Here is an 18,243-nt window from a genome sequence, read left to right as displayed (position 1 = left end):
AACTGGACTTCCTCTTGAGAAAATAATACAAAAGTCTGTCTTTTTCCTCATTTTAAAGATGCAGGTTTAAATGGAAATAATCTTTTGTTCACAGTTCATTTGTTTTTCATTTCTGTGTCATCTCTCCATGCAAACAACCCACAAACAAAAAGAAATAGGACTTATACCAGCAGGTGAATTTGTATTTTGCTGCTGTGGTTTCTAGTCTCGCTCTCACAGCTGTCTTTGCCACACCTTAAATAATCACATGACTCCTGAGGATCTGATCTGACTGGCGGAGGAGGTGGTGCTCCTCCTCTCCTTTCTCCTGGTGGAGCCTTGGACTCCCAACCTTGCTTGTCCTCTCTTCTTCTTGTGTGGCCAGTCCTTACCTACCCAGCATCCTTTGTTGGATAGCCCCTCCTTTGGTGGGAGGAGGCCATTTTTGGTGTGGGCAGAGCCTTCATTGTCATCAAACTGCATGGTGACATTGTAACACTGTCGCCATGCGTGCAGCAGCAGAGAAGGATCGAAACCTTTTAAGAATCTGCCCATCAACAACACATCCCTTCCACAGACCCTCCATGCTTGTTACTATGGCAACACACCTCCTTTAAACCTCCTAGCTGCTTGCTGTGATACTAACTGTTCCTTCCTCCTGATTGGTGGCGCTACGACTTGCTGCCTTCAGTCTCTTTATTGGTGAGTGGGGCCAAGGCAGGATCGACCAACGAAGTGGGGGGAAACAGTTTGAACCACCCAATTACCATGTTAGACAAGTCCAGGTCATCCAATAGGATCTGCGCAGCTCCCATGAAAGACTTGTGGTCCATCCGCCCATAATCACCCCACACAATGATCTGCAGACAGACACATGGCAAGTCCTGCTTTAAGTCATCATACAGTAAGACAATGACAGAAAACTGAATACAGCCCTCTTTAACCCAACCTCCATCCTAATTCCATTTTCATTCTTTCTCTATCACTTCTCAATCATTCATCATTCTATCTCTATCATCCATCATCATTCTATCTCTATCACTTCTCTATCATCCATCATCATTCTTTATCTCTATCACTTCTCTATCATACATCATCATTCTATATCTCTATCACTTCTCTATCATCCGTCATCATTCTATCTCTGTCGCTTCTCTATCATACATCATCATTCTATCTATAACTTCTCTATCATACATCATCCTTCTATCTCTCTATCACTTCTCGATCATACATCATCATTCTACTATCACTTCCCTATCATCCATCGTCATTCTACATCTCTATCACTTCTCTATAATCCATCATAATTCTATCTCTATCACTTCTCTGTCAAACATCATCATTCTATCTCTCTATCACTTCTCTATCATCCATCATCATTCTATCTCTCTATCACTCCACTATCATCCATCATCATTCTATCTCGCTATCACTTCTCTATCATCATTCTATCTCGCTATCACCTCTCTATCATCCATCATCATTCTATCTCTCTATCACTCCACAATCATCCATCATCATTCTATCTCGCTATCACCTCTCTATCATCCATCATCTTCTCTATCATCCATCATCATTCTTTATCTCTATCACTTCTCTATCATACATCATCATTCTATATCTCTATCACTTCTCTATCATCCGTCATCATTCTATCTCTGTCGCTTCTCTATCATACATCATCATTCTATCTATAACTTCTCTATCATACATCATCCTTCTATCTCTCTATCACTTCTCGATCATACATCATCATTCTACTATCACTTCCCTATCATCCATCGTCATTCTACATCTCTATCACTTCTCTATAATCCATCATAATTCTATCTCTATCACTTCTCTGTCAAACATCATCATTCTATCTCTCTATCACTTCTCTATCATCCATCATCATTCTATCTCTCTATCACTCCACTATCATCCATCATCATTCTATCTCGCTATCACTTCTCTATCATCATTCTATCTCGCTATCACCTCTCTATCATCCATCATCTTCTCTATCATCCATCATCATTCTATCTCTCTATCACTCCACAATCATCCATCATCATTCTATCTCGCTATCACCTCTCTATCATCCATCATCTTCTCTATCATCCATCATCATTCTTTATCTCTATCACTTCTCTATCATACATCATCATTCTATATCTCTATCACTTCTCTATCATCCGTCATCATTCTATCTCTGTCGCTTCTCTATCATACATCATCATTCTATCTATAACTTCTCTATCATACATCATCCTTCTATCTCTCTATCACTTCTCGATCATACATCATCATTCTACTATCACTTCCCTATCATCCATCGTCATTCTACATCTCTATCACTTCTCTATAATCCATCATAATTCTATCTCTATCACTTCTCTGTCAAACATCATCATTCTATCTCTCTATCACTTCTCTATCATCCATCATCATTCTATCTCTCTATCACTCCACTATCATCCATCATCATTCTATCTCGCTATCACTTCTCTATCATCATTCTATCTCGCTATCACCTCTCTCTCATCCATCATCTTCTCTATCATCCATCATCATTCTATCTCTCTATCACTCCACAATCATCCATCATCATTCTATCTCGCTATCACCTCTCTATCATCCATCATCTTCTCTATCATCCATCATCATTCTATCTCTCTATCACTCCACTACCATCCATCATCATTCTATATCTCTATCACTTCTCTATCATCCGTCATCATTCTATCTCTGTCGCTTCTCTATCATACATCATCATTCTATCTATAACTTCTCTATCATACATCATCCTTCTATCTCTCTATCACTTCTCGATCATACATCATCATTCTACTATCACTTCCCTATCATCCATCGTCATTCTACATCTCTATCACTTCTCTATAATCCATCATAATTCTATCTCTATCACTTCTCTGTCAAACATCATCATTCTATCTCTCTATCACTTCTCTATCATCCATCATCATTCTATCTCTCTATCACTCCACTATCATCCATCATCATTATATCTCGCTATCACTTCTCTATCATCATTCTATCTTGCTATCACCTCTCTATCATCCATCATCTTCTCTATCATCCATCATCATTCTATCTCTCTATCACTCCACAATCATCCATCATCATTCTATCTCGCTATCACCTCTCTATCATCCATCATCTTCTCTATCATCCATCATCATTCTATCTCTCTATCACTCCACTACCATCCATCATCATTCTATCTCGCTATCACTTCTCTATCATCCATCATCAATCTATCTATCAGTCCTCTATCATTCATCATTCTATCTCTCTATCACTTCTCTATCTTCCATAATCATTCTATCTCTCTATCATTTCTCTATCATCCATCATCATTCTATCTCGCTATCACTTCTCTATCATACATCATCATTCTAGCTCTATCACTTCTCTATCATCCATTGTCTTTCTATCGCTATCACCTATCTAGCATACATCATCATTCTATCTCTATCACTTCTCTATCATTCATCATCAATCTCCATCACTTCTCTATCGCACATCATCATTCTATCTCGCTATCACTTCTATATCATCCATCATCAGTTTATCTCTGTATTACTTCTCTACCATCCATCATCATTCTATTTCTCTATCACTTATCTATCATACATCATCATTCTAGCTCTATCACTTCTCTATCATCCATTGTCTTTCTATCGCTATCACCTCTCTATCATACATCATCATTCTATCTCTATCACTTCTCTATCATCCATCATCTTTCTCTCGCTCTATCACTTCTGTCATACATCATCGTTCTGTCTCTATCACTTCTCTATCATCCATCATCATTCTATCTCTCTATCACTTCTCTGTCATCCATCATCATTCTATCTCTCTATCACTTCTCTATCATCCATCATCATTCTATCTCTATTACTTCTCTATCATCCATCATGATTCTTTATCTCAATCACTTCTCTATCATCAATCATTCTATCTTGCTATCACTTCTCTATCATCCATCATCATTCTATCTCTATCAATTCTGTATCATTCATCATCAATCTCCATCACTTCTCTATCACACATCATCATTCTATCTCGCTATCACTTCTCTGTCATACATAATCTCTCTATCAGTTCTCTATCATACATCATTCTGTCTCTCTATCACTTCTCTATCGTCAATCATCATTCTATCTTTTTCACTTCTCTATCATACATCATCATTCTATCTCTCTATCACTTCTTTATCATACATCATCAATCTATCTATCAGTGCTCTAACATACATCACTCTATCTCTGTCATGTCTCTTATCATACATCATCATTCTCTATCACTTCTCTATCATCATCATCATTCTATCTCCTATCACTTCTCGATCATACATCATCATTCTATCATTTCTCTGTCACACTGTCATTCTACCTCTTATCACTTCTCTATCATACATCATCATTCTATCTCGCTATCACTTCTCTATCATCCATCATCATTCTATCTCTCTATTACTTCTGTCATCCATCATCATTCTATCTATCACTTCTCTATCATCATCATCATTCTATCACTTCTCTATCATCCATCATTATTCTATCTCTCTATCACTCTATCATCCATCATTATTCTATCTCGCTATCACTTCTCTATCATCCATCATCATTCCATCTTTATCACTTCTCTATCATCCATCAACACTCTATCGCTTCTCTATCATCCATCATCATTGTATCTCGCTATCACCTTTCTATCATCCATCATCATTCTATCTCTCACTTCTCTGTCATACATCATCATTCTCTATCACTTCTCTATCAGAACATGAACAGCACGTTTGAAAGTAGGAAAAGAAAAAATCTTACATCTATGAAAAACCATCTTCATACCTTCAGTTATCCAAATATCTGGGACTTGGTGCTGCTTGTGTGGTAACCGGCTGATTTTTGGCATAGTGTTGTTTGACTAGTGACTAGTGACCAGTGTTGTTTGTCAGTTTTACTGTTTTATTGTTTAAAAATCAGTGTTCTATGTTCTTTTATGTCTACTCTTTTAACGTGACTGAACACACATTGCCGCTGTGGACTTCAAATACTTTCATTGGTTTTATCACCTTTCACATGCTGGGGCACCCAGCATGGATGAGAACAGGTTTCTTTCCATCATGGTCCTTGTCAAAGTGGCTGAGATCCTTACATTTGCCCATTTTTCCTGCTTCCAACACATCAACTTCAAGAACTGACTGTTCACTCGCTGCCTAATATATCCCACCGCTTGACAGGTGCCATTGTAATGAGATAATCAATGTTCTTCTGCACCTGTCGTTGGTTTTAATGTTTTGGCTTATTGCTGAGTGTGTGTGTGTATATATATATATATATATATATATATATATACACACACATATATATATGTTAGGGATGGTACGATACAGAATTTTATCACAGATCCCGATAAAAATCACTCACAAAAAGTTGATCGTGGTGAATTTCTATTATCCGGATAATCGTAAATGGGGATAATCAAGAATATCCTCACGAGTGACTTGAAAATGCCATCTCTCTCTCTCTCTCTCTCTCTCGCTGCACTGCATGCTGGGAGTTACGTGCTGTAAACCATCTATGCTTGTGCATGCGTGACTCACACCTACCGCTGACAGAATGGGTGTTTGTTGCGGAGTTTGGACTGTATTGTTTCTAACTTCAGAGATTTTTCTATCTGTCTTTTCTGCATGATCAGGTAAGTGATTCTCTGTTGGCTGATTGATGGCTGTCCTGCCGTTTTTGCTTGTTGTTTTGCAAAGGAATGGCGTCCCCCAAGACGCTACCTCCATCCATCTGTCATGGGATCTGGATAGTCCAATTATGTACTATTCACAGAGGATTTGGGAATGTTTGCAATCACAGTATTGTAAAATGGCAACAGATGTGCCCCCCCCCCCCGGTTCAGGGATGGTCATTCCCTCTAACACTAATGTGTCAGGCCAGGACTCCACAGTCTACACCATCTACAAGCCAGTGGCCACTCTTTCAAGGATGAGGATGTGCACATCCTTGTTAGGGAGGAACGCTGGTTTGAACAGGGAGTCAAAGAGGCCATCTAGATTATGCGGGAAAGACCATCCCTGAACCAAGGGCGGGGGCGGGGGGGGCTAAGAGTACATCTGTCACCATCGTACAATGCTGTGATTTCAAACATTCCCAATCCTCTGTGAATAGTACACATGGCCATTGTAACCCCCCCCCCCACACACTTTTTCTCCCCAATTGTATTTGGCCAAGCACCCTATTTTCTTGAGCCATCTCGGTCGCTGCTCCACCCCCTCTGCCGAGCCAGGGAGGGCTGCAGACTACCACGTGATTCGTCCAACACATGTGGAGTTGCCAGCCATTTCTTTTCACCTGACAGTGAGGAGTTTCGCCAGGGGGACGTAGCACATGGGAGGATTACGCTATTCCCCCCAGTTACCCCTCCCCCCTGAACAAGCGCCCCGACCGACCAACCAGAGACGGCACTAGTGCAGTGACCAGGGCATATACCCACATCCGGCTTCCCACTCACAGACATGGCCAATTGTGTCTGTGGAGGTAACAGGCCGGAGGTAACAGGCCATTAAAACTCTAATTAATGGTCACATCTATCTGCAAATCAGAATCAGAAACACTTTATTTGTCACTTCATTTCATGCACTTATTATCATATGATTGCACCATATGAAACTGGTCGTTGGTTTTGGTCATTATGCAACTGTATTGTTTATAAGGGTGGGATACCTGCAGTCAGTTGAGACTGAAGAGGTCACTTAGATGAGTGATGAAACGTTCCTCTCAATAAAAGTTGTGTCCAGATGAACTGATTCAACTTTCTTTAATATTATTTCCTGGATTATTGAGCATGGATATACCCCCAGGGGAGCCCAATTTGGGGGGGGGGTGAGCACCCCAACAGGATGGACCTAACGATGACGACCTAGGCAAATGGATTATCAACAATGACAACTCGAAGATGCATTTGTGGCAAAGTCTGCAAGAACAAGCACAGCCTTAAAATCCATCAGGCCCAAATGAAACGCTTGACACAGAGGGGAGAAGCACAGCTCACAGGATCCGCTCCTGGTGAGACTCGGGAGGAGCCCAGCCTGGAGACACCCCACAGAGCCTAGAACCTCCATGTGCTAAGCTCTCTGGCTCCCAGCAGAGTCAAATTAAGTGGCCTCCAGCAAGCCAGCACAGAGAGTGGCGCCAGTTTGACAAGGACGCGGACAGAATCATCATATCAATAGCAAAGGCAGATGCAGACAGATGACTTCTGACGATGAGAACCATCATTGTCAGTTTTGCAGCAGTTAGGTTTGGTGTTGAAGTGGGCAAGACCACCAGGCCCAACTACACCATGAACCAATGGGCAGATAAGACCCGCCAACTGCGGCAAGAGCTTCGAACTCTGGCAAAGCAGTTCAAGGTAGCAACCGAGGAGGAGAAACCACCACTGGCTGAGCTCCATTACATCATCAGGAAGAAGCTCAGGACCCTGCGGACCACAATGGCACAGGAGACGGAGGAGAGAGAGAGCCAGGAAGCGTACTGTGTTTATAGCTGATCCATTTGGATTCATAAGGCAGCTGTTAGGGCAGAAGCGCAGCGGTCGTCTTGCCTGCTCTAAAAGAGGTAGACCACTTCCTGCACAACACTCTGAGTGACCCTGATAGAGAGCAAGAGCTAGGGCCCATCAGAGCTCTTTTGGATATACCATCGTCCATGGTAGAGTTCAACACCAAAGTTCCTCAGTATCCTCTGGAAGATTCTGCAGGTGATTTGGCGCAGAGGAACTGTAGAGGACCAGTGGAGGCAGGCAGAGGGAGTCTGGATTCCAAAGGAAGACAACTCAAACAAGCTGCAGCAGTTCAGATCCATCTCACTCCTCAGTGTGGAGGGGAAGATCTTCTTCAGTGTCCTCTCCTGAAGGATGACAGACTTCCTCCATAAGAATGCCTACATTGATACTTCAGTACAGAAAGGTGGCATTCCTGGAGTTACAGGGTGCCAAGAAAACACTGGAGTTGTCACCCAGCTGATCAGGGGGGCACACGAAGGGAAGTGTGACCTAGTTGTGCTTTGGCTTGACCTTGCCAACGCATACGGCTCAATACCCCACAAGCCGATGGCAACTACCCTGGACCGACATCATGTACCCAGTAAGATCAAGGACCTCATCCTGAACTACTACAGGAACTTCAGGCTCAGAGTCACTTCTGGGAACACAACATCTGATTGATACAGGCTTGAGAAGGGGATCACAACTGGGTGTACCATCTCAGTTACATGTTTCACCCTTGCCATGAATATGATGGTAAAGGCAGCTGAAACTGAGTGCAGAGGCCCTCTGTCCAAGTCTGGCATTCGGCAGCCCCCCATCAGAGCCTTTATGGACAACCTCACTGTCACCACATCATTGGTAGGTAGATCCTCCAGGGCCTGAAGAAGCTCATCTCCTGGGCGAGGATGAGTTTTAAACCAGCCGAATCCAGAGCTATGGTGTTGAAGAGGGCAAAAGTGGTGGACCAGTTTCGCTTCTTTCTGGATGGCATTGCAATCCCATCCATTACCAGAGTCTAGGCAAAGTCTTTGACTGTAGCCTTAGAGATACAGTGGCAATCTAGCAACCGTCAAGGATCTTGAGAATTGGCTCATCACAGTAGACAAATCTGGCCTACCTGGCAATTTCAAGGCTTGGATTTACCAACATGACATCTTACCCCGAGTCGTCTGGCCTATGCTGGTTTACGACGTAACCCTGTCGACAGTGGAGACCTTGAAGAGGAAGATCAGTAGCTACCTCTGGATATGGCTGGGTCTGCCACGCAGCCTTAGTAGTGCAGCACTGTATGGGAGGAACAGCAAACTCCAGCTCCCCATCAGCAACCTCAATCAGGAGTTCAGGGTTTCTCGCACAAGAGAGGCACTGCTCAATTGGGACTCCAATGATTCTAGTGTTGCATCAGCAGGTATTATAGTATGGACAGACAGGAAGTCGAGAGCCCAGGAAGGCCTGAAGATAGCAGAGTCTTGGCTGAGACACAGGGCTTTGGTGGGCGCAGTGGCAACTGGACGGGCAGGGCTGGGAGCCATCCCACAACCTCGCTATGATAAGGCCCATGGCAAGGACAAATGCCATCTAGTCCTGGAGGAAGTGCGGGCAGGTGTTGAGGAGGAAAGGACCAGCAGAATGGTGGGCATGTGGCAGTAGGGAGCATGGACAATGTGGGAGGGTCCACTGGAGAGGAAGATAGCCTGGGCAGATATCTGGCAGGCAGAACCACAGCGGATCAAGTTCATGGTACAAGCTGTGCATGACGTTCTACTTAGCCCAGCAAATCTCAATCTCTGGGGCAAGATTGATTCTCCATCATGTCCTCTGTGCCCTGGAAAAGGTTCACTCGAGCACATCCTCAGCAGCTGCCCATCAGCCCACCACTGGCGACATGACCAGGTGCAGAGGACAGTTGCAGAGGCCACCGCCAAAGCTGTGGCCAACAGCAAGCAAGCCCGCGGACAGAGGAACATTGCCTTTACCAGGGCTGGTGAGCAGCCTAAGTCACAGCCCAGATCCGCAGCCGGTCTCCTCACCTCTGTGTCAGACTGGGAGCTGCGAGTCAACTTGGGGGGGGGGGGGCAGCTCAGGTTCCCAGACCACGTTATGACAACTTCATTGAGGCCATAGTGCTATCATCAGCCTCTTCAAATCAGGTGCTCCATATAGAGCTGACAGTTCCCTGGGAGGACTGGATGGAGGAGGCAAATGAGCGGAAGCGGTCCAAGTACCATGAGCTGGTGGATCAGTGCTGGAGGAGAGGCTGGAGGGCACGTTGTGAGCCCACTGAAGTGGGGTGTAGAGGGCAAGTAGGTCTATACTCTACTTGGCATCACTGGGGCTGCTAAAATGAAAGCAATCAAGTCTTCCATCGAGGCTGTAGAGAGGGCCTCCAGATGGCTTTGGATCAGGAGTGATCTGTGGACCAATGCTGCTGAGACACAAGCCAGAGCCGGATCAACCCTGATTGGGTTGCTTAAGCGAGGGTGTATGATGTTGAAAGACCCGAAATACCTAAGGACCTCAGGAAACATCACTGATAATGTGTCCCAGTGCATCTTAGGATGTATCTTCGAATCAGCACGCATAAAGACACCCCTTATAAATGCACTTCAGTTACCACTAACTCTCTGAAGACGCTAATAATTTTCACTCTGATTGCATGTGGCTATTAGCACTGGTATTTGTGAATTGGACTTTTTTTTTTGCAATGACGTGTTTCAGTATCCACGAGCAGCAATATATTACATTTGTGAGCATGCGATCTGCTGCGCTGATTCACAGCCAATAGGGAAACTCCCACTTTTGTGTTTACCAGGGACATTGTTGGTCGGTTGACCAATCATGTAACTTCAGTGACGTAGTTGGTCGCTGCTAGCTGCAGCCATCATTTGTCATCTGATCCAGCAGCCCAATCATGTCAAACTGATCACTCAGTCAGTCACACTAACTTTGATCACTCAGTCAATAAGTCAGGGACACCAAATCCACAGAGGCAGGGGTCTACCACAGCAGACATGATCCAAGGTGCAGGCTGTGCTAAGATGCCCCTGAGACAGCATACATTGAGAGGCATAAGTAAGTGGCCGTACAGGAACATCTTTGCCCAATACGGACTGGAAGTCCCAAGTCCAGATGGGAAACCCCACCAAAAGTGGTTGAAAATAGCAGTGCTAAGGTTCTGTGGGACTTCAAGTTCCAGACGGACAACCAGAAATAGTAGTGATTGATGAGGAGCAGAAGAGAACAGTACTGATAGATGTGACAATCCCAGCTGAAAACCACATCAGAAAGAAGGAGCATGAAAAGACAGAGAAGTATCAAGGGCTGAAGGAAGAACTGCAATGGATGTGGAAGGGGAAGTCCAAAGTGGTGCCTGTGGCAATAGGATCACTAGGGGCTGATGATGATGACTAGGGGCTGTGATAACCCGACCCCAAAACTAGGAGAGTGGCTCCGGCAGGTTCCAGGAGCGAAATCTGAGGTTTCTGTCCAGAAGAATGCGGTCTGAGGAACAGCTAAAATACAGCGCAGAACCCTCAAACTCCCAGGAGGACCTGAGCTTGAGAATGACACACACACACACACACACAGTACCACCCTGTGTGTGTGTGTGTGTGTGTGTGTGTGTGTGTGTGTGTGTGTGTGTGTGTGTGTGTGTGTGTGTGTGTGTGTGTGTGTGTGTGTGTCATGGTTACCTGGAGGACCTTGCCCTCAGGGTTCTCCTCAAACTGCAGCTGTTGTTGGTAGAGCGGGTCCAGTGTCTTCCTGGCCAGACGTGTCCGTCTCTTCAGGACGCACTTTCCATTATCCATCAGATAAACTTTCACATAGGGTGCTGGAGACACACACACACACACACACACACACACACACACACACACACACACACACACACACACACACACACACACACACACAGAGGCAATTAGCCAAGAGCTACTCTTAAACCTACAAGGCATGAAGGACAACAAGGCTGACACTGCTACTATGTTAGAGTAGAGTAAAGCTTTAATGTCCCCAAGGGGCAGTTTGGCTTACAACAGCAGTCAGTAAAGTGGTATCTGTACAATATACACAGTATAGACACGTATACAGACATAAAGACAAGTAGAAAGTTAGAGCCAACATCACTGTTGTCATCACTTATCACCAGAACTATCAAAAGAAGCGATGGATAGGTTCTGTCCCCTTTTGTTAAAAAATAGCCAATAACTGATGGAATAAAAGACCTCATATCTGTTGGGGTCACCTCCAGGGTGGTAAAACCTCTGCTTTCAGCAGAGCAAATTATGTTGTAAAGGGTGCTGGGAGTCAGATGAGATGGCCTAAACTTTCTGTGTGGCTCTGACTGGGTAGAGATGGCAAAGATCATTTAAAGTGACACCAGCCACTTTACGCCACACAGTCACCATTTTTCCCATCAAGGTTTTGTTTTTCACACTGAGATTATAACCCAACAGATCATACTGGATGTTAAAACCGAATCAATACATGACTTATCAAAGACTTTCAGCAGAGGCAATATTGAGATGGTTTGGACATGTGTGGAGGAGAGATGCTGGGTATATTGGGAGAAGGATGCTGAATATGGAGCTGCCAGGGAAGAGGAGAAGAGGAAGGCCAAAGAGGAGGTTTATGGAGGTGGTGAGAGAGGACATGCAGGTAGGTGGCTGGTGTGACAGAGGAAGACGCAGAGGACAGGAAGACATGGAAACGGATGATCTGCTGTGGTGACCCTTAACGGGAGCAGCCGGAAGTAGTAGTAGTAGTAGTAGTAGTTGTAGTAGAGAAGACTTTTAGGAGACTTGTCACCATTAAAACTTCCCAGCTTCCTTAAGAAAAACAGTCTTTGGTTTGCCTTTTAACAAATAAAGTCAGTGTTGGCATCAACCCATGACAACAGGTATGGATGCAAGTCCATGAATACTGGGGTGGCATCCAGCACTTTACCTGTGCCCCCATCCATAGGGTTATTTGGTTGTGTCAGGAAGGGCATCCGACATAACATTTTGCCAAATCAGTATGCGGATTGACAAGACCACACCGCATCAGTCAAGCCCCGGGTTAACAACGGTCACCATTGGTACTCTGCCCTTACATGGTTATGACTGAAACAATAAAATCTGCTGTGGTGACCCCCGAGAAACAGGGAACAAGCCGAAAGAAGTGTTGGCATCAACCCAATGATTTAGTTAAAGCCACTTTATTTGACATTGTATTCCCACAACGAATTTTATTCTTACAATGTATGTGTTCTCTGCATGTAACCATCCTATTTTATAGGCGCAGTGGGCAGCTGCAGCTTCCGGGGAACAACTCCAGTTCTTTTCCTATTGCCTTGCTCAGGGACACAGGCAGGAGTATTAACCCATCCATGCATGTCTTTTTGATGGTGGGAGGAAACCGGAGCACCTGGAGGAAACTCACGCAGATGCAGGGAGAACATGCAAACTCCACACAGAAAGGACCTGGGTTCAAACCCAGGACCTTCTTACATCGAGGCAACAGTGCTAACCACTGGGCCACCGTGCTGTATATCCAAACCTATGTTTATCATCCAGGGTGGTTCCCAAGTATTTGTACTACTAGACTACAGCCACAGGCTCCCCTGAAATGGTGGCAGGAACAAGAGAAATAGCAGTAGGCCTCCTGTGAAAGTCAATGAACATCTTTTTGGTCTTAGAAACATTTTAAGAAAAATGTTCACACCAACTGACAAATTCTCCAAGCACTGGTCCATGACTCTGTTCCTCATTGTGCAAAAGGCTGACTATCACATCGTCATGTCTTGATGCTGCTCAATAATCCAAGTAAGAAAATCAAAGAAGGCTGACTCAGTTCATCTGGACACAACGTGGCTTGCAAAAGTATTCATACCCCTTGAACTTTTCCACATTTTGTCACGTTTCGACCACAAACATAAATATATTTTATTGGAATTTTATGTGAAAGACCAAAACAAAGTGGCACACAATTGTGAAGTACAAAGAAAATGATACATGATTTAAAAAAAATTTTACAAATAAAAAACTGAAAAGTGCGGTGTGCAAAAGTATTCAGCCCCCCCGAGTCAATACTTTGTGGAACCGCCTTTTGTTGCAACTACAGCTGCAAGTCTTTTGGGGTATGTCTCTACCAGCTTTGCACATCTAGTGACTGAAATTTTTGCCCATTCTTCTTTGCAAAACAGTTCAAGCTCAGTCAGATTAGATGGAGAGCGTTTGTGAACGGCAGTTTTCAGATTTTGCCACAGATTCTCAATTGGATTTAGGTCTGGACTTTGACTGTGCCATTCTAACACATGAATATGTTTTGTTTTAAACCAGTCCATTGTAGCCCGGGCTTTATGTTTAGGGTCGTTGTCCTGCTGGAAGGTGAACCTCCGCCCCAGTCTCAAGTCTTTTCCAGACTCCAACAGGTTTTCTTCCAAGATTGCTCTGTATTTGGCTCCATCCATCTTCCCATCAACTCTGACCATCTTCCCTGTCCCTGCTGAAGAGAAGCACCCCCAGAGCTTGATGCTGCCACCACCATGTTTGATAGTGGGGATGGTGTGTTCAGAGTGATGTGCAGTGTTAGTTTTCCGCCACACATAGCGTTTTGCATTTAGGCCAAAAAGTTCAATTTTGGTCTCATCTGACCAGAGCACCTTCTTCCACATGTTTGCTGTGTCCCCCACATGGCTTCTGGCAAACTGCAAATGGGACTTCTTATGGTTTTCTTTTAACAATGGCTTTCTTCTTGCCACTCTCCCATAAAGGCCAGATTTGTGCAGTGCAGGACCAATAGTTGTGCTGTGGACAGATTCCCCCACCTGAGCTGTGGATCTCTGCAGTTCGTCCAGAGTCACCACGGGCCTCTTGGCTGCATCTCTGATCAGTGCTCTCCTTGTTCGGCCTGTAAGTTTAGGTGGACGGCCGTGTCTTGGTAGGTTTGCAGTTGTGCCATACTCTTTCCATTTCCGGATGATGGATTGAACAGTGCTCCGTGAGATGTTCAAAGCTTGGGAAATCTTTTTATAGCCTAACCCTGCTTTAACTTATCCACAACTTTATCCCTGACCTGCCTGGTGTGTTCCTTGGACTTCATGATGCTGTTTGCTCCCCAATAATCTCTTAACAAACATCTGAGGCCGTCACAGAACAACTGTATTTGTACTTAGATTAGATTACACACAGGTTGACTCTATTTAGTCATTAGGTCAACATTCGATCATTCGGCAATCATCAGGCAACTTCTGAAGGCAATTGGTTGCACTCAGAGAAAAGGGGGGCTGAATACTTTTGCACACCGCACTTTTCAGTTTTTTATTTGTAGAATTTTTTTTAAATCATGTATAATTTTCTTTGTACTTCACAGTCGTGTGCCACTTTGTGTTGGTCTTTCACATAAAATTCCAATAAAATATATTCTATGTTTTTGGTCGTAACGTGACAAAATTTGGAAAAGTTCAAGGGGTATGAATACTTTTGCAAGCCACTGTACGTGTCATCATCATCCAAGTGACCTCTTCAGTCTCAACTGACTGCAGGTACCCCACCCTTATAAACAATACACTGACTGCAGGTACCCCACCCTTATAAACAATACACTGACTGCAGGTACCCCACCCTTATAAACAATACACTGACTGCAGGTATCCCACCCTTATACAATACAGTGGCATAACAACCAAAACCAACAACCAGTTTCATATGGTCGTTGGTTTCAGTGTTCTGAATGTGATGTTCACTACTGCCTACCAACAGGTTAAGAACACTGGATAACGGAAGAGTTTGCTTCCTGAACATTTTTGGGTGTATTTTATGGATTTTGGACTGCTGATCACAAAAATCACCTTAACATTTTCCTATCACATACCTTTTTGTAGATCTAACCTATTTTTGTGATTTCCTGTCATATTTTAAGTCTACTAATACTATACTGCCCACAAAGCAAGCTGTTCTGGTCAGTCCAAGCATGCCTGGGCATGCACTCAGTGTAGGCGCTGTGGAAAGGTTGTCTGAGGAAGCCTGGGCATGCTTAGTCAGGTTAGATGCTGGCAGACAGGCTATAAAAGATGCTCATATTTACACATGCTGCTGGACGCATGTACATGCACATGTTCTTCAGGCAATAGCATAGTGATTATACTTAACAACAGGATTTATTGTCTTCAGGAAGATTTAATACAGCAGAAATGTCTCGTCAATGTTGCAGTAGCTGCAGTACGTCCTGTTACATCTGTGATGAGGATACACTTAAGGCTCGAAGACGCACCATGACTGCATTTATAAAAAAGCCTATGAGCTCTACTTCGGACGCAAAATTCGTGACCAAGAGAAACACTGGGCTCCTCACATTTGTTGTGCAACATGTGCAGTCAACCCGAGAGCCTGGCTCAGAGGTACTCGGAAGTCAACGACATTTGCAGTCCCAATGATATGTCAAGAACAGAAGGATCACATGACAGACTGCTATTGCTGTCTGACCAATGTATCTGACTTCTCTACTTAAAATAAGAAATCTATTGAATACCCCTATCTGCCTTCAGCCATGAGACCTGACAGTTTGCCAGAACCGAAGCCACCAGAGACACAGAGCCTAGATGAGGCAGATGAAGATGCCACAACGCATGAACCAGATATGGAAAACGACACTGATCCAGATGTCGAACCCTTATACCTGGTCATCCTCATCTGATAACACAGCCAGAATTAAATGACCTGGTCAGGGACCTGGATTTGTCAAAAGCTAAAGCAGAACTACTTGGTTCAAGATTGCAAAGATGGGGTTTGCTGTCACCAGGTACAACAATTTCTATCTTTCGGAAACGTCAAGAACATTTGACAAACTTCTTTATGCAGGTTGACAACCTCTGTTTCTGCACTGACCTTGCTGGATTGTTTATGGCTTTGGGTTGCGTGCATGACCCACAACAACAGCATCTTTTTACAGATTCATTAAAGGTACAAAAAGGACTTGGATGGTATAACTGAAGTGTAGGAGGTTATTGGGCTCTGCCAGTGGGTTATGGTGGTGCACTGGGTTCTGGGCATAATGGGTTGCTGCTCTTCTCTTACCTGGTGTGTTCTTGTTGCCTTGTTTACCCACAAGGCCCCTGGCTCGGATCACCTCCACGTCCAGACGCTCCTTCCTGTACACCATGCCAATCTGAATGTCACCTAACAAGAAATAAACAGAGCCGAAATCAGCATCATGTCACAGCAAAATCACAGGAGGCTGAACAGTCTTAAATCACAACTGAAATTATGTAATCTAATTGCAACTATTTATGAAATCACAGAGTTGTCAAGTTTTACTGTTAATTGATCAAATTGGTATCGATGTCTAGCAGGACCAATGACCAGCATCTCAGTTTTACCCGAATTTGAAAGCAGGAAATTTAGAGACATCAATTTTTTCACAGCAGCCAAGCAGGCCTCTAAACTAGGCCTCTACATGAGGTGAAACAGCTTGCATTACAGCAGCACTCATATTCCCAGCTTCATAAATGGACGTGTAAGGACCCTACAAAAGCTCAGATATTTATGAACAGAGGACTATGATCACCATCATTCAAATAACAAGGACCCACCAAGACTAAAAGAGACTTGGACTCAGAGTCCAGAATGCTGTTGCCTGATATATCATAAAGGCTCTGATCTTCAACATAGGAGATTGCAGCCGTTTGGTAAGGGATTTAAAACTTGTTTTGAGTTTTGATTCGGATTTAGGTTGTTATCAGGCTTTGTTGGGCTGAGTACTTGCTAGTTTCATTCTCTAACCTTCAAGAGCTGGGTCAGCAGATGCGGGTTGCGCCCTCTATTGCTTCCTTTGTTGTGAAAATCAGACGGGGGTGGGTTTGGCTGTGGTACTTCCTGGTATTTAAACACAAATCTGCACTGGAGAGTCAGCGGAAGTGTCAGCTCTCATTGGATAAAGACCTGCGAGTCTACCTGTGCAAGTACCCCGAGCAAGGAAACTGACTGGTAATTCCCTTTTCCCGAAGTTAAGAAGAAGTCAGCTGGTAGCTGGGGCTTTTCCTATTCGGGCTTTCTTGTGGAATAACCTGCCTGCTGCCATCAGACAATCAGAGTCTGTTGAGTCTTTAAATCCAAACTTAAAACTCATCTTTTTGCCTTCGCTTACAATTAGTTGCTTCACAACCTGTACTGCATGGCGGGTCGGTTTTCTGTCTCAATGAATTTAACAACCACTGTTCTGCCGACGAGGTTATAGCGTATAGATTACAGAGTTTAGATTATGACTAATTGATGACGTAATTGATTATGACTAATGACTATTGCAAACTGTTCTCTTCTCTCACATGTCTTTTCTTTCTCTCTGAATGATGTCTTCTCCTTTCTCTTTTTCTGTGTGAATGGTGTCATGTGAGTATCCCTTGTGTGCACGTGCAGTTGGTTCTCCGTCAAGGTCTTTGTGGTGATGGTGGTCGCCACCTGGACGCTGCCTGCCATCCCCTCATCACATTTTTTTTAATGTATCTTATAAATCCATATATACACTGCTCAAAAAAATAAAGGGAACACCTAAAAACACAATATAGACCTCGATGAATGAAATATTTCAGCTGAAAATCTTTATTTATTAGACAGAGGAATGTGTTTAGAGCAAAATAACCTAAGAATGATCAATGGAAATCAAAATCATTAGCCCATTAAGGTCTGGATTCAGAATCATACTCAAAATCAA

At 43.8% G+C, this 18,243-nt stretch overlaps 1 protein-coding gene across 1 annotated transcript in view; it reads right to left on the bottom strand.

Moving 5' to 3' along the window:
• Nucleotides 1–650: 650 nt before the first annotated feature.
• The window catches only part of rims2b (regulating synaptic membrane exocytosis 2b), a 214,459-nt gene continuing 196,866 nt past the window's right edge, over nucleotides 651–18,243 (bottom strand). The window contains exons 26-28 of the mRNA XM_056298085.1: nucleotides 16,611–16,712; nucleotides 11,244–11,383; nucleotides 651–839 (exon numbers count right to left, since the gene is read on the bottom strand). Coding sequence (XP_056154060.1) covers nucleotides 651–839; nucleotides 11,244–11,383; nucleotides 16,611–16,712 — 431 coding nt within the window. The remainder of the gene's footprint in view (nucleotides 840–11,243; nucleotides 11,384–16,610; nucleotides 16,713–18,243) is intronic.

Source organism: Lampris incognitus, chromosome 18, assembly GCF_029633865.1.
Source record: "Lampris incognitus isolate fLamInc1 chromosome 18, fLamInc1.hap2, whole genome shotgun sequence".
Taxonomy (NCBI): Eukaryota; Metazoa; Chordata; class Actinopteri; order Lampriformes; family Lampridae; genus Lampris; species Lampris incognitus.
This window is presented reverse-complemented; position numbering and strand designations above follow the sequence as displayed.